This window comes from Gymnoscopelus braueri (genome assembly GCF_963280865.1).
Source record: "Gymnoscopelus braueri genome assembly, chromosome: 18".
NCBI lineage: Eukaryota > Metazoa > Chordata > Actinopteri > Myctophiformes > Myctophidae > Gymnoscopelus > Gymnoscopelus braueri.
In genome coordinates this window covers 27530195-27554448 of record NC_137618.1, presented here as the reverse complement: position 1 = coordinate 27554448, position 24254 = coordinate 27530195, and the positions used below count along the sequence as shown (strand labels likewise).

General features: G+C 41.1%; 2 protein-coding genes across 2 annotated transcripts; both read left to right on the top strand.

Annotated features, from left to right (window-relative positions):
- Window positions 1-2470: 2470 nt before the first annotated feature.
- LOC308073434 (gamma-crystallin M3-like) lies at window positions 2471-16486 on the top strand (the record flags this gene model as incomplete). The annotated part of the gene is made up of 3 exons (XM_080412332.1): window positions 2471-2710; window positions 15321-15569; window positions 16205-16486. Exons 1-3 carry the CDS (start codon window positions 2519-2521, stop codon window positions 16484-16486), a joined length of 723 nt encoding a protein of 240 aa, XP_080268458.1. The 5' UTR covers window positions 2471-2518.
- A 2016-nt stretch (window positions 16487-18502) lies between these two features.
- LOC308073429 (gamma-crystallin M2-like) lies at window positions 18503-19314 on the top strand (the record flags this gene model as incomplete). The annotated part of the gene is made up of 3 exons (XM_080412327.1): window positions 18503-18517; window positions 18692-18934; window positions 19042-19314. The coding sequence occupies 3 exons, from the start codon at window positions 18503-18505 to the stop codon at window positions 19312-19314; spliced, it is 531 nt and encodes a 176-aa protein (XP_080268453.1).
- Between the last annotated feature and the right edge of the window lie 4940 nt (window positions 19315-24254).

The following is a 24254-nucleotide window of genomic DNA, read 5'->3' as shown; positions in this document are numbered from 1 at the left end:
TTTTTATGTTGTTGCTCACCCCCCAAACAGCTGCAGCTGTGTTGTGGTTTATATTGAAATGCAGAATGTGCCGACAAGGGAAAGCTGTTGTCATCTAAATTAGCTTGATTTGCATATCAGCAAAATGGTTTGGTCAAGTTTGATTTCCCTTTGTCATACTGTAATGGCCTCGTATCAAAGAATTGGGATGTGGCTGAATTGAGATGTGCAAGTTGCAAAGACTAAATACTTTTTATTTATATTCAGTTCTCCCATATCAGAGAAGCCTTAGTTTGTGAAATTGTCTTGGCTTATTTGGAGTTACAGTAAGAACGATTTTCTTAAGTATTTTCATTTTGTGTTTTATGTGTTGGCTTTGACGGTTTACTACTTCTTAGTGATGGAGCACATTGTCTGTGATGTGTCATTCTGCTCTTTTAAAATAAGATGTAGATACACATTTTGTTTTGTAAGTTGACCTGACAAAGATCCACCATGATCTTAGTTTTGTACTAATAAAAGAAGTCTGAATTTCTTTGGCGTGTGAGTTCTAATTGTCTCAAGTTGTGCCTTGCAACCACTGAACATTTCTAGCCATGACATGCTACATATACCAGGCAAGAAAGACACACACACACACACACACACACACACACACACACACACACACACACACACACACACACACACACACACACACACACACACACACACACACACACACACACACACACACACACACACACACACACACACACACACACACACACAGTAAGAAAGACCAAGTTGTGCAGGATGCAGAATGGGTCCCTCAACAGAAAGCCTTATATGTTTTGGGGTTAAAGAGCCATCATTTTCCAGGGTTAATATTACTGACTCTCAACACATCTTCAGATCTATCATGTAGTAATATAAGTTGTGTGTCACCTTGATTTGACAAAACTTGTTTTCTCAAAGTTAAACTAAACAACATGTCTAACAGCCAGTTGAAGTAACATAATTTGAAGCCAATGACCACCAAGGTAAATGACTTGTGTCTGGTCTTAATATGGCATATTGGCACAGGCATATGACTTTACAACATCACCAGCAAATGGTGTTATGAGGTAAAATAACTGTACAAAACCAATTGTGGGCCAAAGAGTAGATCCATTTTCACTTTCAGATTGGGCTTTAAAGTAACATGGGGAAAGCAGTGCAATGTAGTCTGATCATATTGTATGTTGGACTTTAAATATGTTTTTAACAAAGGTCCATCTGGGGGCAAACATCAGCTATAAATGTGATGTTCTGATGTGCCATCAGAATGTTATCATTTTCTGCACAGTATGTCTGTCACTGTCAAATAAGTATTAAACAAACATCTTTTCAACAGACCTTGATAGTGTGCCATCTTGGCTTTGAGATGGCATTACAAATATTTTGAAAATAAATGTTTAGCTAGCAGAAAAAGTACATGTTTATTTAAGTAATTGTTTTATTCCCTATGCCCTTGTGGAATCCTTGTTCTGAATGTAGTAATTAAGTTTAAACATCATACTACTCATACACAAATACTAAAAAAGGTACTTTCCCAGTTACCAGTGGTGCAAAAAGTACTAACAAGTAAAAGTATCAATACTGCAACGTAGAAATACTCTGTAAAGTAAAGTAAAAGTCCGGAATTCTAAATTTACTTGAGTAAAAGTACAAAAGTATCAAAATGTACTTAAATTACCAAAAGTAGAAAGTACTCATTGTGCAGAATGTCCCATTTCACAGGTTTCAAATGTATAAAATGTATAAAAATCCTTTGAAAACAGCAGATCTACAAGCTGGTAGATCGGCTATTTTCAAATGGCCGAAATGTATATAGGGCTGAAGTGGTTAATGTATGTTTTGATCTGATATTACTGATAACTCAGTTTTCGGGATCTGTGCGATCCTCCACATGAGGTCTAATCCTTTTGATTGAAGATTGCAGTTCAGTTTTTTCCATCTTCTCCATACCCAATTTCTCCAGCCCAATTTAGTTCCCTTTATTCTGCATCATGATGGCACGAATGAAATTACAGTAACAGTGATCGCAGACCTGCTTATTCATCAGCTTCCACATAATTTAAATAACAAAACCCAGCTACGGTGCGTATAAAGTATAAAAGCCCCCTGGCAGCCACTGATTGTTGGACAGAATCCCAGAAAGACAGACCATCAAACATGGGCAAGGTATGTACAGATTATACCATGAACAAAGCAGTTTCTAAATCAGGCAGGACTCAAAAACTTCAAGCATTTGGGAATTACATACAGTATAACAAAGATAAGAGGGGGGGAAATACTTATTAACAGGGATCACTGAAAAAAATACAAAAAAACAGGTCAGGTGTGTCAGCTTACATGAAGAGATGCTCTGTAAAAAAAAAAACAACAACAACCTTCAATTCAGGGACATCACATCCACTGGAATGTGACTATCAGTGTCAGCTGAAAATGCTCAATGTCTTTTTCACAGATCATCTTCTATGAGGACAAGAACTTCCAGGGGCGCTCCTATGAGTGCATGAGCGACTGCTCTGACATGACCACCTACCTGAGCAGGTGCAGCTCTTGTAGGGTGGAGAATGGCTGCTTCATGATCTACGACCGCACCAGCTTCACGGGAAACCAGTACTTCCTGAGAAGGGGAGAGTACTCTGACTACGTTCGTTTTGGCATGAGTGACTCAATCCGCTCCTGCCGTTTGATTCCTCAGGTTTGCAAGGCCCAAGTACCTTTACTCTGGATTAGACATGAGTTTCATGTTTGTACCTTATCTCTGGATGAGACATTAGTTTGACTTTTTTTTCAAATGGCAGATCTACATTAAAGCACAAGATATGATTAAATGTATTTCTAAATAATTTATGCAATTAAGGTATATCTAGTCTATGCTGTTTTTGCACTGTCTGTATCTTACCTTGTAAGAAGCAACAATATAGGCCTAAAATAGTGCAGTGCATGTAAATGCATGTTTTTGACCCTTCTAAAGACCAAACACATAACAAATAATAGATCATAGAAAAATCCCATGTACATATATATACATATATATATTTTAATTTTTTCTTTTGCATCTTCAACAGCACAGAGGATCATACAGTATGAGGGTCTATGAGAGAGAGAACTTCCAAGGTCAGAGCCACGACCTATTGGAAGACTGTGACTCCTTCCTGGAACGTTACCGTTTGAATGACTGCCAGTCCTGCCACGTGATGGACGGCCACTGGCTGATGTACGAGCAGCCCCACTACAGAGGCAGGATGTGGTACATGAAGCCTGGAGAGTACAGGAACTTCAAGGAGATGGGCTACAGTGGAATGAAATTCAGCTCTGTGAAGCGCATCATGGATTCCTGTTGAAGAATGAAATAACAATGAAATAAAGTGTTTAAATATAATGCAGCCATCTTGTTTTGAAATGTATTTATTTTTAGATCAATAAACAATCTATCAATTTAAGATTTTTAAAACTTTGGCCTGAAGATAAAAACAATCATGTCATCATCATTTTGATGAAGAACCGCCTTGGATCGCAACATTGTCTAGTGTCGTATTAATAAAATAAATCAACATTTTCCCTATTGGTGTGCAGGTTCTACTGGTCTCGAGTATGAGCCTAGGGTATTGAAAAATGTATCAATTCGAAATTCATGTACACAATTCAAGTTCAAAATTGTAATTCTGCTGAACACCTGAACATTAACACCAATAAAAATCTAATAGATTACTTAAATTGTCTGTCTATTGTTTGGCTGTGAGGTTACAATGAAGTATCTGATATAACATATGATACTATTGTATATTTAACACATTATCATATTATAATACGGTATATCAGATAAAATATTCTTCTGCTTGCCAAAGAATGACAAATTATAGTATAATAACTGCAGTAACCTTAAAATGACATGAACGTTGCAACAATCTATGTTACAATATTGTCTATTGTAATTTATTTGTAATAATCATGTACTGTCTGTTCCTGCTTTAATAATCTAATTAAATTAGAACAAATCTTAAACAATTACAATACGATATACAAACATCATTTTGTCATGTAAATTATTTCATGATATCCTGGAATGATACAATTCACATAATTTCTTACAGTTTACATTACTGTTATTTACTGTTATTTATTAAACATAATTATTTTTACATGCCAACTAATTACCACCAAAGCATGTCACTCACTGGGCTGCTAAGCTTCTTCTCTGGGCTTTGTCTGTACTCGGTATAGACTCTCAACTGTACTTTCCTAACGACTCAGAGAGTTAGATTTTAAAAAAAGTCTCAGGTGATAACTGGTGTAATTGTGAACTGGGTAGGAGTATATGGGTGAGACGTCTGTAGTTCCCTCTGTGGGCAGTGGTTGGAGCCAACGGATGGTGCTCTAGCAGACCCCCAGCACCATGCCCTAACCCTCTACACATTTGATTAAGTCCAGCTCTTCTGAGACAGATTAATTCATAAACTCATCATGCAGAACCAATCTGATCCCGTTGAGTTGATATGTGCTGTAGGTGCTCTCGCTGCAATTGTATACTATACTGTCACCATTTCTTTTGAGAACTATTGAGAACATAACTTTAAAGCAGTTAGATATACATATAAGCTGCCCTGCAGTTAAGGCAGGCAAAATTAGTACAGTTAGTGAGCTTATTCTGTACATAAAGATCACACAATTTCTGTACATATACGATAAATTTTATTTTATTGTTTGTTTGTTTTTTGAGGGGGGGGGGGACAACTTTTTCCTTTTAACATTTCTCCCAATGTAGTCATTGTCAAGTCACGGTCACCCCTATAGTACTATGGGCCCTGCGTTTGCCCTCCCTCCTACTGTCGGCCTGGGGAGTCCCCATGTACAGTACCACCTATGATACGAGTCCCCAGCCACTACTTTTCACCTGACAGCAAGGAGTTTTACTAGAATGTAATGAATGCAGAGGTTCATGCAATCTTTCCCAGCTCCCATTCCCACTGAACATTAACCAAACAGTACAGGAGTCATTAGTGCAATCACATCGACATAGCTATTGATTCACCGTGTATGCAAAAGATAAGACCCATCTAGTCATTTCCCACAACTGGTCTAAAATCAAAGAAACACACATAAAACAGCCACATTTTTTAATCTATTTGGCCAAACCACCATATGAAAGTCACACAAAATGTGAACACAATGTGGACAGATTACAATAAGTCAGAGAATGCTAAATATACTCCAAATGCCCATTTTCCCTGGCCAAGATGGCACACTGGCTTGTTATTTACCTCCATGAAACTAAATTCTTCCTCTCATGTTTGGAAATGTCTTTTAAGCATTAAAGTTAATGATTTGTCTTTGTTTTGATTTAATAATTTGTCTTCAATGAAAGAATAATCTTCTGTTTGTTGTAGTTGCTAGGACAATGAAGCCCACAGCTCACTAGCCTCGTTCCCAGCCTTACTCATCTGCGAAGAGAAAAGCCTGGTCACGACCCAAAGAAGAGAGTGTCTATAGGGGCGGAACTTCCGTCATACCTATTTCCCCCGGAAACGATATTTTTTCGACCAATCACATCACTCGTTTCATTCACGGAGAATGTTAACAGATTTGTAAAGCATCAATGTCATTTCCTTGGGAGGTACTTCCGCCAAATTCCGGTACTTCAGTTTAGGCACTCGGCGAGGTCTTCCCCAGCGTGACAGCCCACAGGCCTGTTGAGTAGCTTGGAATTAGGGAGTCGCTTGGATAAAAAATAACCCCCAACGTACAGAATGCAATGATGGTGATGTCCGATGTGAATCATACGAAATAGCATACTTAGAATGCGTAATGGCCTGCCTGTAGGGCACAGTGCTGGAGCTAAAACAAGTTGTTTGGTGGTTGAAGAGCTTTTTGTAGAATGTGATATATGCATTCAAATGACGTGGTTATCTAAACAAGATCTGGAATGATTGACTAATGGGGATCCGTAATAAACAATAAAAAATCACACCCAGTGTGAAGTGAGCGGTGTTATTTAGCAACAACAGTGATGGAAGCTCACTTAAAAAAAAAGTTATTTTTTTGAAGTGCATGGTGCTATTTATAGGTTATTAATTTCATCATGCGTCTCGCTAGCCAATCACAGTACTGAGCAAAGGGTGTGAATAGAGTCAGCCAATCACAGTACAGATATAAAGGTATAGGTACAGTATGATAATATAGTTCTAAAGGTATCTAGTAAGTCATGTTATAAACATAAGAACAGGGTTCATAACTTTAAATTGGCTGGAATTAGTAGAAATGTCGGGACCTGAGGAATATGCTGGGAGGAATAGCGTTGGAGTTCATGCAACACACAATTCACATTTGGTGCTGATTGGATTCTGCGTTGGTGATATAGGCTATGTTTTGTTTTTAACTCTTTGCCTGCCACCGACGAGATCTCTCGTCACAAGTCGTCAGATTCTGCTAAGGCGCAGCCTGCCACTGACGAGGTTGACGAGATTTGTGTTTTCAGTGGTTTTCCACCAGATGGTGCTGTTCGCTAACCTATGAATTATGCCTCGCCTGTCAGAAAAGGATAGACCCAGACATGACGTCATTCAAAAAAATAAATAACCTTGTCTACTTCCTGTTTATTCGTTTTGGAAAATGGCTTCATCTTAATGTTTTACAGAGGAAAGGTTTTTCTCCAGTGTGAATACTTTCAAACTACCTAACCGACTGAAACTCTTGTGGCACTGTTTACAGAGGAACGGTTTTTCTCCTGTGTGGACACGCTGGTGTTCTTTCAAACTTCCGACACACACAGGATTCTACGAGACCCCTGTGTGTGTAATGAGGCAATCGCCGTGAGGACGGCCGGCGATCACGGAAAATATACCTTTCAAAGGTTAGAAAAAACACTCGAAAATCGCTGGCAGTGGCGTGGCAAACAATGTGTTATTTCGTGGCAGTCAAAGAGTTAAGCCCCGCCCCATATGTGTTCCTATTGGCTGGGGTTTAAACAGCCATAACTCCAGTTCCCAGTATGCTAAATGCTTCAAAATTGGTAGGTGGTCTTGTTACGGGACAGGCTGCAATTGCTGAAGCCCCACCCCCTCTGCTCTCCTATTGGCTGGGGTTTAAACGGCCATAACTCCAGTTACTAGATAGAGAAAATCCAGTCCTATATTGCGCTGATCAGAGCAATGGTCACCAAGTTATGGCTGTTACACTGCTGTAGTATTCCGCATGTGTGCAATTAAGTATTTTTTTGGGGTATGACTATTATCATGGCAGATCCCTGAACATCATTTGTGCCATGTTTGTTTGATGTTTGGTGCTACAGTGGCCCCAAGGGCCACTGGCACACTGGTGTGGCACACTCCCGTGTCAGCCTGGTGTGACTCTTGTCATGGCAGACCCCTGAACGGTGTTTGTGCCTAAGTTTTGTTCTAATTAGAGCAAAGATGCAGTTGCAGCACCCAGGTCCACTGTGTGGACACACCTGTGTATTTTCAGGTTACCTAACAGACTGAAACTCTTGCTACACTGCTTACAGCGGAAAGGTTTTTGTCCCGTGAGGACATACTGGTGACTTTTCAGGTGCTCTAAGCGACTGAAACTCTTATGGCGCTGTTTACAGAGGAAAGGTTTTTCTCCAGTTTGAATACGCTGGTGTTCTTTCAAACTACTTAATCGACCGAAACTCTTATGGCACTGTTTACAGAGGAAAGGTTTTTCTCCAGTGTGACTGGTGTTCTTTCAAACTTCCTAACCGACTGAAACTCTTATGGCACTGTTTACAGAGGAAAGGTTTTTCTCCCGTGTGGACACTCTGGTGACTTTTCAGGTGATGCATGTGACTGAAACTCTTTTTTCTCCAGTGTGAATACTCTGGTGTTTCTTAAGGTTACTTAACACACTGAAACTCTTGCCACACTTTTTACAGTGGAAAGGTTTTTCTCCAGTGTGAATACGCTGGTGTTTGTTCAAACTACCTGACTGACTGAAACTCTTATGGCACTGTTTACAGAGGAAAGGTTTTTCTCCCGTGTGGACACGCTGGTGTTTTTTCAGATTACATAACTGACTGAAACTCTTGCCACACCGTTTACAATGGAAAGGTTTTTCACCCGTGTGGACACGCTGGTGACTTATCAGTTTCTGTGACTCACTGAAACTCTTGTCACACTGTTTACAACAGAAAGGTTTTTGTCCGGTGTGGACACTCTGGTGACTTTTCAGGTGATGCATGTGACTGAAACTCTTTTCACACCGTTTACATTGGAAAGGTTTTTCTCCAGTGTGAACACTCTGGTGTTGGTTCAGGTTAAATAACTGACTGAAACTCTTGTCACACCGTTTACAGTGGAAAGGTTTTTCTCCCGTGTGGACTCTCTGGTGACTTTTCAGGTTACTTAACAGACTGAAACTCTTGGCACATTGTTTACAGATGTGAGTTTTCTTTCCCGTATCAGTCAGACGATGTCTCTTTACTTCCGATTGCGTTAAAGTCTTGGTAGACTCTTGACTACTGTAAGGACTTGATTCTTCTGAGTTTCCTTGCTGCTGGCTCGTTGTCGGGAACAGTGGGTTCATCGTCAAAGGTGCTGCTATGCATCGGCTGTAATGGTCCAAGAACTAGTGATATGTGGCCTTACGATCCGGGACTGGTTACGGGGCAATCACCTGGATCTCTGCTGGAATAGTTCCTCTTGTAGGTGATGAAGTCTTCCTCGATGTCTCTCTCCATATGTGTCATTCACACTGTGCAGTCTGGTTTTAAGCTGATCCAAAGCTCACGTCATCATTATGTTGTCACTATGATGTCAGCCATGCCCAAATATGGAGTTCCTTTTCATTTACTGAGATAACGTTTCAGCCCAGTCAACCCTCAATTGTCGTCTTCCAGTATGAAATTAAGTTCTACAAATAAATGGAAAAGATAAACTAGAAAAGAGTGCTCCTCGGAGCTCAAGTCTCAGCCAGGCCGTGTTGCCTACCAAGGGCGTGCAAACTTTGGAAGGCAGAGTCATAGCCAATTAGAATGGAATCTGGACAATCTTGAGTGATACATCTTGATCAAATGACCCCAAATAGGCGCTCAGGTCGCACAGTGGTAAAGTCTCTGCCCATACATTATATTAACCCATTAAGACCTGAGGCCGATTCTACAAATGCATTCTAAATCAGTAGTTCTCACACTTGACACGGATGGCTTTCCTATATTATTCCTAATCCTATATTAAAATTGCCTAGTAGGTTGGTGGACGGACGTCACAAACGTAACATGCGGACCTGCGAGGCGCACCATTGCTCCGATCCTCACCAAACTGGGCACCAACACTGGCCTGGGGTCTGCCATCAGAATAGCCACATCTGGAACCATGTGCAGGAACCAGGCGCACCATTGCTCCACCTCTCTGTGTTCCTATTGGCTGGCGTTTAAACAGCCATAACTCCAGTTCCCAGCATGCTAAACGCCTTAAACTTGGTAGGTGCTCTTAGACGGCCAATAGGGACAGGCTGTAATTGCTTAAGCCCCGCCCTCTCTGTGTTCTAATTTGCTGGTCTTTAAACAGCTGTGACTCCAGTTCCCAGTATGTTAAACGCTCCAAACTTGATAACTGCTCTTAGACGGCCAATAGGGACAGGCTGTAATTGCTTAAGAAACAGGCCCCTCCCACTAACGTTGCAAGCCAATTACATTGTCACATCACTGAGATTATCATGTGTATTTCCTTTTGAAAGGATAGATCCCCCAAAAAATCTTGTTTTGCATCAAATGGTTACATTTTGCGCATTTGTGGCGCCCCCTATGGATGAAAGTGAAAATGCTTTTGGTGCTGCATTGAGTACACGACCCTCAACATGTGATTCAAATTTGGGGTTTATTGTTCATGTTTTGTTCATGATTTTTGGCAATTTTGGTCAAATAGGCCCCTCCCACTAACTTTGGATGCCAATTACGGCAAATGACTACATTTCCCATGATGCCCTCTGATTGTGCAGCAACGCGTCGCTGCCATTATGTTAAATTGTGTCACAAAAACCCACAAAATACACTAAAATGAAACTCTGCAACGGGCTAATTAGGTAGCATTGATGACATTTACCAGACTAACGTTCATACAGGTTGTTGGTAAGATGTGTAACATAGCCGTTTCAGTCACGACAACAGCGTTAGCATTAGCCGCATGCTAACGCTACTCGTTCGTTAGCTTAGCTACACGCTAACGGCTCATTATAGGCAGCGCTTGGCTAATAGTCATTTAACCCAACTAACGGCAACACATATGGACATAAACATTCACATACATGCTTTAGACACTATTAGCAGGCTGCATTAACAACCAGCAGCAACAGAATCCAAGTTGCAGGCCACGTTAGCAGCTAATGCTGTGTACGATGAGGGTTGGCAGGTGTGTTTGTCGTATAAGCGATTTTGGGCTTATGTGGGCGCACCATCTACAATGGAGTAACTGAGCAGGAATATTAACATTCACCACACTAACGTTCATTGTTGACAAAGTGATGCACAGCCGCTTCAGCCATGACAACCACGTTAACGTTAGCTACATGCTAACGTTGAAAGTGCGTTAGCGTTAGCCCTATGCTAACGGCTCATGTTAAGCACCCCTGGGCACTAATCATTGAAATACAATGATCGCTATCATCACAGTAGTGGACATAAACATGCGTTACATTAGTAGGAGGCTGCAGTGACCTCAAAGTCTTGACAATATGAATGACAGGGCGATTTATTAGAGAAATGACGGTGATTGTGCTGTCCAGCTGGGCTCGCAGAACAATCACGGAGGCCAGCCGTTGCTGCGTTAGTGCTTCTGACTGTAATGGCGGCAGCGAACTATGTGAGCGAGTACTTGATGCTGCTGTCTGGAAACTGCCCTAAGCATGACACGACCAATGAGAGTTAGCACTTAGGTTGTTGCTAAGATACGGTGTATGGCACATAGCGTCTCTGCCCCATAGCTTGTAGATCTCGCGAACATGATTGGCGTAGCCTGCGTTGCCAGGTCTGCCTTTTGTATAAGCGATTTTGGGCGTATTTGGGCGCGCTTTTGGGGCTCGTTTGCATAGACCACGGCAGCGCTTGTTTCTCGCCCGTTTCACGGATGTGGCAAGGAAGGTGCTCAGTTTGTGTCGCAGATGATGATGATTGGCTGTTAAACGGACCATCCGGAAGTAAATTGCGAGCTGTGGAAGTGATTTGCATAAGTATTGGGGCATAATGCGTTTCATATTAATTATACATCGATGATGTACAATTGACCCTCAAGGTTTCAGCCTCCAGGAAGAAACTCAAAATAGTCAGAGAAGACATAAAACACCATAAAAACACCACCAGGGGGCTTAATGAAGTTCTATCAACCTCATAGACACATGAAAAACTGAAAAAGTGCAAAACCATGGCACCACCTCTTTAAGTAACAACAAAAGTATGTGTCATGATGTAGTTGAGTCAGAGAATAGCATTATCGACATCCTAGATTTGAGATTCATTTGTATTGTTACATACCCTTATACAAGTATAAGAGAGTAACATTCTTGGGTTTAAGTTTAATACAACTAAAATATAGTACAACTAAAAAAACTGCTCCTCGGAGCACAGGTCTCCGCCAGGTCAGGTAGGTTATTGTGGACTCCTGGCGTTATAATAGGCCAATGTGAAAAGGGTGCCATTTCTTCTTGATTGCCTTTCACGGCAAGCAGGCACTGCATGCATGATTTGAGGTTTTGCTAAATTTGAATTGCTGGTGGGGCTATAACAGGCCAATGTGTAAAGGGGGGCATTTCTTCCTCGGCCTAGTGGGAATGTGCGTGCGTGAAATTGCACGCTGCGTTCATGATTTGAGGCATTTTGTTCAAAACGGACCAATCCTGCAAACTTTGGAGGCCAATGTTAGCCAATTAGGATCGAAAATGAAATATCGGACAGATCCGTCAGGATCACATGACTATAGAGATACTGGCCTTCATTTATCAACGCGGCGCAGACCAAATAATGGGCGTACGGCGAGATCACCGCAACTTTCGGCATTTATCAATATATCCTGACGTTGGCTTCATCCTACCGTACGCTGAGATCTCACGTCTGGTCGATAGCAGTTGTTGACTTTTTTATTCCATTCTAGACCTGCGGAGCAGCATTGTCTGACTGTCTGACAGGCATCTGGACACATAATCCACTCCTAAATGTATATCTACACTAATAAATAATCCCTGTGAAAATATAACATTTTATAAAGTAATTTAAACAAACTGCTTTAACAGTCATTCGGTTAAGCTTGCAGATCTGGCTGCATTGGCTATTTGAAAATAGCAGATCTACAAGCTCACAACAGGTCCCATCCCGACGCGTTGTTCTCGTTGATATTTTCAAAATATACGAGCGCTTCTGCGAGAGCATTTTTGGGAGCCCGATCATCTTTTCATGGACAGTGAGGTCTACAAACTTACAGTAGCTTGTCCTATGTTATGGAGTTATGTCATAGAGAGTTATGTACACAACCTGGCTGGGTTAAGGATATAAACCCGACGATCGAATCTCTTATTAACGTGGCAGCACGGGATCACTGCCGCCCGTCCGAGTCTCACGGGGAATATCCTACATGACTGCTTGTGCACTGCTCGGTATGGGTTAAATAAATTAATATACAAACCCCATTCATGGCGATGTGATTGGTATCATATGTCCTTCATGTAGGCTACAAGCCTACAAGATTGTACCGCTACGGATTACATGAAAGACACAGTTGGGCGTGTGTGTGTATGTGTGTGTGAGAGAGAGAGAGGCGTGTGCGTGTGCGTGTGCGTGTGCGTGTGCGTGTGCGTGTGTGACTTGACAGGCAGCGAGGCGAGTCGAGCCGGCGAAACTCTTTTGGCTTCCCATGCTTTATTTAGTCGTATTCTGGTTCTCCATGTCGTAAAATCAGGGCGTTTCGAGAATATTTAAGGGCGTGTTATTTAGAAGACGCTCGGTTTCAGTCGTGACATTTATCAAGGCTCCGACCCAATGTACGCTAGGATTGGCTGTGTAGGATTCGTTGATAAATGTGACTTCGACGTTGGTGTACGGCCGAATATATGGAAAAATATAAGCCGGTTTATACGCTCCGTTGATAAATGAGGGCCACTGTGTACCGATTTGCGTGGTTTTTGGACAAAATCTGTAGGAGTAATATAAAGAAGTGTGTTTTACAAAAATCAGCCTCATGCTCATGGTGGCGCTATGACAGGCTGATCTGAAAAATTCGGGGCAGAGGTTCGGCTTTGGCATCCAGGAAGTGTGTGTGCACAGTTTCGCAATGACCGGACCAACAGTGCCGGAGATTAGCTGCTCACAGACAGACACACGGACAGACGGACGGACAGACGGACAGGGTGCAAAACATACTCTCTCGCCATGCCTACAATTACAAAATGTTACGTGCTGTGTGCTGCGTGGAATATTTTGTGTGTGTGTATGTGTGTGTGTGTGTGTGTGTGTGTGTGTGTGTGTGTGTGTGTGTGTGTGTGTGTGTGTGTGCGTGTGCGTGCGGCCCCCACCTTCCCTTAATACAGCCCGCAGGCTAATATCGTAATACTGATATATTATTGATTTCAGCTGTTACAATTGCAAACATGGCCCGCTTTAATTACTTCAGTCTATATTAGTAGCTTAATGACTAGTATTACAATTCTGTTGTCTTTTTTATGTCCAATGTATTTGTATTTAAGTTCATAAAGTTAACGTATAACTAAATGCATTTGAAATTAAATACAAATATTACTTTTCAGGATTCCAATAAAAATTAAAAAATAGCCGATCTACAAGCTCAAAACGCGTCGCACTGCGACGCGTTTTGAGCTTGTAGATCGGCTATTTTTGCCACTTTTGTGTGACATAGAATGGCGAAAAAAGGTCAAATACGGAGAGACAGTACAGGCAATGTGGCTGTTACGGCCCTATGTGGCCTCATTTTGTGTTTTAACCCTCTGAGTGTTTTCAGTGCCCTATTTGGTAATTGAGGGTGGAGTGGAGATTGGAGGAGTGGCATGGTGTCTGGAGACACACCTGGGCTTCATCCTCAATCAGCCCAGCCAGCATAAAAGCCTGGGAGAAGCTCCTCTCTAGTACTTTTTACCATCCGTCACCATGTGCTGCTGAACCCTTTTTGTGTAGCTAGCATCTAGTTGTGCTTTTTCTGAGTCTGTAGGCTGTGTGCAAAACCTTTATGCTTGGTGCTTAAGGTAACTTTAATACTTAGTGTTTAGAGTACAGACCAGGGAAGCGTGGTAGGGGTGTGCTGCCATTTCCTTTATACCCTTTTTGAACATGTTTATATATAGTTTGGGAGTGTAGACTGTCATTTTTGTTTTGGTTGGTGTAGTTTAGTTTGATTCCTTTTCAGATAGGGTGGAGTGTTTTGTTTGTTGTTTTGGCCTTGGCCACCCTGAAGTTTGACGCTTTCCCTATTTATATTGACATTTCTATGCAGTTTCTGTAACCACAACTTCGCTCAGTAATAAATGTACCCTTTTTTCGTTACTTGTGTTTGTGGTACTTTATGTGTTACTCCTTGGCCTCTAGACTCCATATAAGGTCGTAACAGTGGCCCTCTAGAGTGAGTGTGGAAATATAGTGGCCCTCACCATCAAAGTTGCCCACCCCTGCCTCAGGGTTATTGTTGTCATCAATATGTCAAATCGTATGCCTTGTATTAGCATTATAGACCACTTTTGTGATTTCTTCACATACAAGTGACAAAATAAAACATAAATCTAAGACATTTTCAGACCCAACCTAGTGCCCAAGAAATTGAAACCCTCTACTCATTTTTCTAAGACCCACTGAACTCTCGCCATACCGTAGTATGTTCAAGACATCCATAAAATGCATGAGATACTTTTTTGTGTGCCAGTTATGTGATTAACTACAGTATGTCAAATATTGAAGTTTCTACCTCCATGGACCTAACTGACAGTAAAAAAAAGGCCCAGTTGATACTTTTGCTGCTGTCATCCACCTGTCCCCCATATGAGAGCTGTTGCAGCTGGCACTGCCCCAGATGCATACAGTCTGGAATAGTAACCATTTACAGACCCATTTAGTCCTGTATGCTATGCTGCTGAGTAAGTCATTCAAAACAATGGCTCCATAGATCATTTAGCTATCAAGTTCTGTATAAAAGTGAAAGGATGGGTGCGCAGAGTACCAGTGCCGTCAGGGACATAATCAACATAAAAAATGGGCAGGGTAGGACAACAAATTATTTTTATTATTATTTCCAACTCCTAAAATAATCTGAAAATGCAGCTCATTTGTTGCACATGAACACATTATGTATTGTTTTTTCCCCCAGATCATATTCTACGAGGACAGGAACTTCCAGGGTCGCTCCTATGAGACCAGCACCGACTGTGCTGAGCTGACTTCCTACCTGAGTCGCTGCAACTCCTGCAGGGTGGAGAGCGGCTGCTTCATGGTCTATGAACGGCCCAACTTCATGGGCCACCAGATGCTAGCGAAGAGGGGAGAGTACCCTGACAACCAGCGCCTGATGGGAATGAGCATGAGCGACTGCATCCGATCCTGCCGTATGATCCCCATGGTATGAGACTTCATGGCCATTTGTCAAGTTATATAGCCTACCATCAACTCACGCACGTCAAACTTGTATTTAGTGCTATGGGGCAATGCATTACTGCAGTAATGCATGTGATAATATTTGTATGAATTACAAAGTAATATTACATTACATTTTTACAAATTGGGTATTATTTCTAGTTGCTACAGTATGTCAAGTGAAGCATTACTTACAGAAACTGTTATACCCTTTTAAGCTTCAAACACACAAACGGCAATGCAGTTTCTTGACCGGTTGCAATTTAGATTTTTCTATTTTCTATTTCTAAATATAGTACGGTGCTGATAGAGGGAGCTGCACTTTCTGAGTTGCTTGTGTTTCATCAAGACATTGAGATTTTGTCTGCTAAAATTGCTTTTTTAATACCCATATAATTATTGTGGCATTCTTCTCTATTGCATTTAGCCTACCCTCTTCCATTAAATATTATGTCTAGTCCTTTCCTGCTTGATTTCAGTAACGCAAAAGGCCAGGAAGTAATATTGTAATGTAAATGACTACTCTTAATTAAAAGCATTGTATGAGATCTTTAAAGTAACTTCCCCAACACTGCTTGTACTGTACTTTAATGTACTTTAATTTCCATTTTTCAAATACAGCACAGGGGAAACTTCCGCATGAAGATCTATGAGAGGGAGAACTTCTCTGGTCAGATGCATGAACTGCAGGAAGACTGTGATTCCATTCAGGATCGCTACCGTATGACCGACTGCCAGTCCTGCAACGTGACAGAGGGCCACTGGCTGCTGTATGAACAACCCCACTACAGAGGCAGGATGATCTATCTGAAGCCTGGAGAGTACAGGAGCACGAGAGACATGGGCATGGGTCCAATGGACATGAGGATTGGCTCTATCAGACGTATCATGGAATCCTGTTAAGACCGATTCATTCTTCGTCAAACAATCGTGACCCTCAACGAAAATAACTGATTTTAAAAATCCTCTAAGAGTTATTTATATATTTTTTAATTAGGCTTCAGGCATAAACTATACTTCGCTGCACATGGCCCGCTTGACGAAGTACAAATTAGTCTTTAGACACAGTTGGCTCGAGTGATGCAAATTTAACTGACAAATACCAATAAACAACTGCAAAAAGATGTTCAGTTTTGATGTTTTCATGAGCTTATTTGTGAAGTGACCCCATGTGATGCTGGATGAGAGAGGTGTTCTGTTCCATTTACATTCTTGTGTATGTCAGCATGTAGTTTAGGATAGTTTGGTCTGTAGTGATTAGTGAACTATATATTTTTTAGAAAGAGTAAACAGGTAAAAGGAAAACTGTACTGCTCTTCAAGGTCAATTTTATCATCTCAATTTCAGTAGAGATGTCATTGTTAGCATTAAATAGCCTACAAATATCTATCTTCATCGAGATATGTATTTCATCTGCAGACTGCAAGGGTAGGGCATGGGCAGGTAGGTGAGCCATAAAACTGAAGCTCTAATTTCGCTGATATGTTTAAGTTGGCAATTTTGATAATAAGTAATTATAAAAGTTACACCATGATGTATAATGTAATGCATGGGCAGCTGCTGACATCAGGGTAGCAGAACACAGCATTGGGCATCTGCTGTTTATTTTCCACGCTATATGTTTGTGTACTGTGTGTGTATATTTGTAGCTCATTTGCCAGAGTACTAGTGCTGTGTTGACAATGTATTCAATCCATAGGCATACTTTTCAAGGGGTTCTAGCATTAAGTTAAAAGCTTATTTCTCTTCAACAAGACCGATCAGACATAATCTAAGTTCTAAAACTTGCAAGGCACTCCGAGTAGAGTAAGGAGGGAGGAGTCCAGAAACATAATTATAACATGGCTCGTCAATGCGTTCTGACCGAGCAGGTCTTCATCAGGAAAAGACCCCTTGGAAATGTTTTGCTTCAACATATCTATCTCCTGTTTCCAATGAGCACATGTACTTGAGGACTCTACTCATTTACTTTATGAGCAGCATTTATTGTTTAAAGCAAGTACAATAAGTCATTGATTTGGTTAACTAGCACAAAAAAGATCCAATCTTAACCTGATATACTTTTACTAGTGCTGTCATTTTGCCAGATAACTTTGGTCATAATGGGCACATTGGATCATCTTTCTTTCAAATGCGGGAGATGTTACCGTAACTTAAGTTGTGTCAATTATTTACTCAATTCATACAAGCTCATCCTTAAAATGTGACATTTGTGGATAAATATTAAGCTACTGCGTCCTCCAGGATTATCTGATGCATCTAGATATAATGGGGGGAAATTATATTCCTACATACTATATATGGGATTTGTGTGAGAAAGGCTATGTTGTGACCTCCCAGATCTGATACAAACCACAACTTTTCTTTAATCCTGGCTTAAACTGCAGGCAATATGTTCATAGAAGATATTTTTCAACAGAAATATTTATAAATTCTATACTCTGCATTATTACCTATGTATATGTACTATATTTAGTTTCACCTACTGTGTCTATCAGTAGTTTCATTAGCTAACAATACACTAATGTTAAAGGACTAACACTGTTCTTACAGTATAAAGCCTGTCAGTCAATTATTCCCACGCAAACAGGTGTTCAGTCAAATGTAGTAAATCTATCATCATGGTTTTGCACTGAAATACAGTAAAATATCCAATGAAATACCTCACCATGTACAGTACAGAGGATGTGTGGAAGCTTCTTTTGACCTCTTTATGTTAGGAAACAATATGTACACATGAAACTGTACCACACATCATCTATAGTGCTCAATAGGTATGTATGTCATGTGCTGGGTCAGGGGATTTGCACAATAGAGGCCCCTACTACTCTTTGGCTTTGGGCTAGTATAAAAGTAAGGGTTAAAATGGACAGCAAACCAGAGCAGTGACAACTCAGTCCTGAGCAAGAACCAGCAATCATGACCATGGGAAAGGTACAGTAGGCGCCAAAGCACTTTCATAACACATTGTAAAACTTCCTAACTTTCAGCTAAATGTATCCAATATCAAGCATTTAGTTTCAGGACAATAGCAATACAACACAGTAAATATTATTCTTCTATAGCATCTCAGAGCTCATAAAATGTTGTACCATTATGTGTTTTCAGATCATCTTCTACGAGGACAAGAACTTCCAGGGTCGTTCCTATGAGTGCATGAACGACTTCGCTGACATGTCCTCCTACCTGAGCAGGTGCCAATCCTGCAGGGTGGAGAGCGGCTGCTTCATGGTGTACGACCGCCCCAACTACATGGGAAACCAGCACTTCATGAGGAGGGGAGAGTACTCTGACTACATGCAGATGTTTGGATGGAGAGACTGCATTAGGTCCTGCCGCATGATCCCCATGGTAGGATGAATGTGCTTATAATCTTGTATAATCTCCTGGATAATTTCATTTTTACTTAATATCAAGTTAAAGTCCATCGCTATAAACCGTTCCTTTTCCACAAACAGCACAGAGGCCAGTTCAGGATGAAGATCTACGAGAGGGAGAACTTCGGTGGACAGAGTCACGAGATGATGGATGACTGTGACAACATCATGGACCGTTACCAGATGAACAACTGCCAGTCCTGCAACGTGATGGACGGCCACTGGCTGATGTACGAGCAGCCCCAGTACAGAGGCAGGATGCACTACATGAGGCCTGGAGAGTACAGGAACTTCAATCAGATGGGAATGAGCGGCATGAAGTTCATGAGCATGAAGCGCATCATGGATATGTAGATGTCTTTCCAAGGAACTAATTGTTAAATATTAGAAAATAAAGTTGGAATTTATTCATAAGGATGGGACTCTGAGTCATCAATATAAATGATTGTGTTGAACTATAAGATTGAGAGCAACATTTCCCACAACAGTATTAGATGGCATTAATGACATTTTATCAGATTTATTTTGCTTATTATTTTATTATACAGTTTATATACCTACATACAGTATAATGATATAATACAACGTCTCATTAGTCATTATCTCTGTCAGGCCGGAAGTCCAGGAGGCAGAGATGATGTTATCGCCCTTGTTTGTGTGTCTGTGTGTTTGACTGTGTGTGACTAATCTTGAAAGCAGCTGAACTGATCAGTGTCAAACATTTCATGCATGCTGCCAGTAGGACAAGTAAGACATTCCACTCCAATTGGCTATTGCCTTCCAAATATGAATCACACATTGAAGGTCAAAAGATTAATCAGAGGTGCCACAAATGCTTGCTACAAATGTCACTGTTTGTTGCAGGAACATGGCTTTTCCACCAAATTTGGTACAAAGGATCTCAGGAGTCACCTGACAAAGAGCATGAAACAGGGTTTTGAAATGTCAGACTGTAATTGGCTTCCAAAATGTGTGGGAGGGGACTATGTCTTAAAAAGCAACAAAAGAAAAACTAGAAAAAGTGCTCCTCGGAGCACAGGTCTCCACCAGGTCAGGTAGGTTAGTGGGCCAGCAATGTTCGGAATTCGCCAATCAGGCTGGACTGTGAAAAATAGAGATAATATGTACCTATTTGCGTGATGTTTGGACAACATTTGTAGGTGTAATATTATTATTTTTTTTCGCAAAACACAAGTTTATTGTCTCTGCCAGGCCGAAAGGCATGACGAGAGAGTATGTTTGTTTTGCACCCTGTCCGTCCCTCCGTCCGTGTGTCCGTCCGTGTGTCCGTGCGTCCATCTGTCTGTGACCAGCTAATCTCCGGCACCGTTGGCCCGCTCACTGCTCACTGCGAAACACACTCCCTGGATGCCAATTCAGAACCTCTGGCCCAAGTTTTTCACGTGGGCATGTTATAGCATGTTATATACGAGGAGGCCGATTTGTGCAAAACAATTTTTTTTGATATTACTCCTGCAGATTGTATCCAAACATCACGCAAATCGGTACACAGTATCTCTATAGTCATGTGATCAACATGGATCTGTCCGATTTTCCATATTCCATCCTGATTGGCTAAGATTGGCTTCTAAAGTTTGCAGGATTGGTTCGTTTTGAACAAAATGCCTCAAATCATCAACGCAACATGCGATTTCCGTGAAATTGTGCACACACATTCCCACTAGGCCGAGGAAGAAATGCCACTTGAAAATGTTCAAATCAGCCTCATGGTGGCGCTATAACAGGCCGATTCACGTTTTTACCTATAACTGCCCCAATCTGCGTGAAACTTTGCACGCACTCTCCAAGGCCAAGGACAAACCTTTGCCATGCATTTTTCACATCTACCTTTTAGAGCGCCACCAGGAGGCTGACTTTTGTAAAACTATTTTTTTGCTATTACTCCTTCACATTCTAGTCCAAAAATCACGCAAATCGGTAGACAGTATCTCTATCGTCATGTGATAAAGATGGAAGTGTCCGATATTTCATATTCCATCCTAATTGGCCAACATTGGCTTCCAAAGTTTGCTAGATAGGTCCTCAATGCCTCAAATCATGGACGCAACGTGCGATTTCTGTGAAATTTTGCACACACATTCCCACTAGGCCGAGGAAGAAATGCCACCCTTTTCACATTGGCCTGTTATAGTGCCACCAGCAGGTCTAATTTAGCGAAACTAATTTTTTGAACAAAATGCCTCAAATCATGAATACAGTGTCCGATTGCCGTGCAAGGCCTAAGAAGAAATGCTGCCCCTTTTCAAATTGGCTTATTATAGCGCCACCAGGAGGTCACAATAACCTACTGAGACCTGTGCTCCGAGGAGCACTTTTTCTAGTTGATTTAATGTGTTACTCTAAGCTCTTTATTCAATAGGAAATTGTATATATACAATGTTGTTATATTGAGTTCACATACAGAGGTACTAGGTTTGGGGTTACTTTTTTTAAATTATCTGAATTTGAATCAGCTTATCAAACGAGAATCAGTTCTAATCAAGGAATCTTTCCTATGCACTAAGGGCCCTATCTTGCACGTCGCCTTACTCCTTATCCCTAAACTCTTGCCATTTTTTACTATTTTGAAAAACAAAATAAATAAAATAAAATAAATAAATAAATAAATAAAATAGTTCAAATAGCCGATCTACAAGCTCACAACGTGTTGATGTAGATCGGCTGGTTGCATTTTTTTCCCCATTTTCAAAATATTAAAATATGGCTAATAAGTTTAGGCATACAGTAAGGGGTGAGGCGAGATAGGGCCCTAAGTATTCACACCGAGTTCAACTCAGGCCAGGTGTGAGTCACACACCCACACCACAAACGGCAATTTATATTCTGGAAATACATTTAAAACACGTAGATTATGCTGAATTATACATACATATTTAATTTTACTATAGCTAATAGATTGTATCTTCTGAGTGAATTAACTGAAGAACATGTAACCCTGTCAATGCACCCCTGGTCACCCTAGGCCTGCAGCAAGTACTGTATTGATTGATTGAATATTTTATTAGGCAAAAAAATGTAAAACAGCACAGTTACATTTAAAATACTTTGTCTAACAGGTCCGTTCATAAAAGTCCTTGCGGACTTGTTTCCAATGAGGGCCTTATAACTCAGGCTGTACCTCTCCTAGCCTGGCATATACCTCTCCCCCTCCCTGCAACCCACGCATCAATCACAAAGCTCTGTGTGTGTGTGTGTGTGTGTGTGTGTGTGTGTGTGTGTGTGTGTGTGTGTGTGTGTGTGTGTGTGTGTGTGTGTGTGTGTGTGTGTGTGGGGGGGGGGTCTGTGTCTGTATGTTTGTGTGTGTGTGTACATGCAACATACATAATGAATAATCAGTCCATGGTGCCAGCTCTATGGGAATCTAGAACCCAGCTAAGTTTTATTTTTTGCTTAGACACGAGACCCACAACCATTTGCCAGTGGCGCTATAGCAATCAATTGAATGCAAAAACTTTTAACAGGTGTAACTCATGCCCTGTTTGTGCTATAGCCATGCAACTTCAATACACATTATGCGTCTCCTCATGACAAACAACTATCCCGGTCTGACTTTTGATCTAGCTCTGACCTTACATCTCCCACCATTTGGAATTATATGAACAGTTAAAATTGTGTTTTTCTGCCGCCGCTCCAGGCCAATTTTTTTAACGATGTACACAAAACTTTTTACACATGAGGACCAATATCTAAAGAAAATGTTTTTATGAGCCAATGAAAATTGCCATAGCAATCCTTTGAAAATGAAAACTTTAAACGGGCATGCATAGTTTGAACACCAGCCATGGAACTTGCTTAAAGAGGTGGTGCCATGGTTTTGCACTTTTTCTGTTTTTCATGTGTCTATGAGGTTGATAGAACTTCATTAAGCCCCCTGGTGGTGTTTTTATGGTGTTTTATGTCTTCTCTGACTATTTTGAGTTTCTACTTGGAGGCTGAAACCTTGAGGGTCAAACATGCCAATAGAAAAACAGCCCTTTAGTGACATAGTAAAAATGTACCCTCCCCCTCATTATCATAACACAACAGGTGTGGGCATGAGGAGGAGGAGGGACTAGGACAGGTGGGTGGTGCTTAGGTGGTGGAGGAGGTGCTAAGGTGAGAACCAGGTATACTTAATGAACTGGAGGCGTGTCCACATAAAAATATAATTTTAACAATTTCTGTACACTTTTTTGAAAAAATCTTCCTCCTAGTATAACCATAATACCTGATGATTATGTTTTAGGGGGGGAAGAAATCACTGAAAATCACGGCACCCATCTTTAAACATGTTCCTTGACTCATGAGGAACATGTCTCTTTGGCCAGTAAGCTCCGCATTTTGAGCAGTGACACTTAAACCCGTTTTTCTCCTGGGATTTTTGAGCAATCTGCGTGAAACGTTCTACACACAATCTATGGCCCATTATCTAAAATGCCAGTTGAAGAGAAGTTTGCATGTGGAAAAACTTAAGCCTCCATGATCCAATGAATATTGTAGATCCATTGAATATTGTAGAGGGTATACGGCTTCATAAAAAAATTGCTGTTCTCAATCTTTCTCTCAATCTAAAGTCTGTGGTTCTAATGGCTCAGTCGGTAAAGTGTGTACCTTTAAGTCACAAGGTCCCTTGTTCGAGCCTCACCTCATGCAGGCTTCATTTAAATTGTATTGCACAAAATAATAATGCATGTGCACTTTTTAAAGTGAAATGCTTTTTTGAGAGTCGTTATTTTCTATGTAGGCCTATGACATACTTTGTTGTGGAAATAGCCGATCTACAATCTCCCAACTTTTCGGATAACAACACGTTGTGAACTTGCATATCGGCTATTTTCACTTTTTTGTGTCCCTGGGAGACATCAAATTTCTCTTTTGGGTCTCGAGCTAAAAGGTTTGTGAACCACTGATCTAGAGAAGTGTTAGTGAAACAGGGGCCTGGTTCATGGCACAATGCAAGAGTTAATGGTCATCAACAGACACCATCAGGGTGGCCAAAGCTCTAGCTCTATAGACCAATTATTTGTTTGCCAACATTGAGACTGGATGCACAGGTGATTGTTTCACACAATCAATTTTTAACCTGTTGTTTCGGGGTGCGCTGGTTTCAGCGCACCCCAACCCCCTCTTGTGTGTTGGCTGGTGAGGCGCGTCCTAGCGAGACCTGATAGAATGGGTTTCATTGCGCGCATACTGGTTGCACGCATACTGGTTCTTATCAGTGTGACGTCGTCTGTTAAGGGGTCTATTGGTAGTGTGGCAGGCTGTGAGTCCGAAGGTCAAGAGTTTGATTT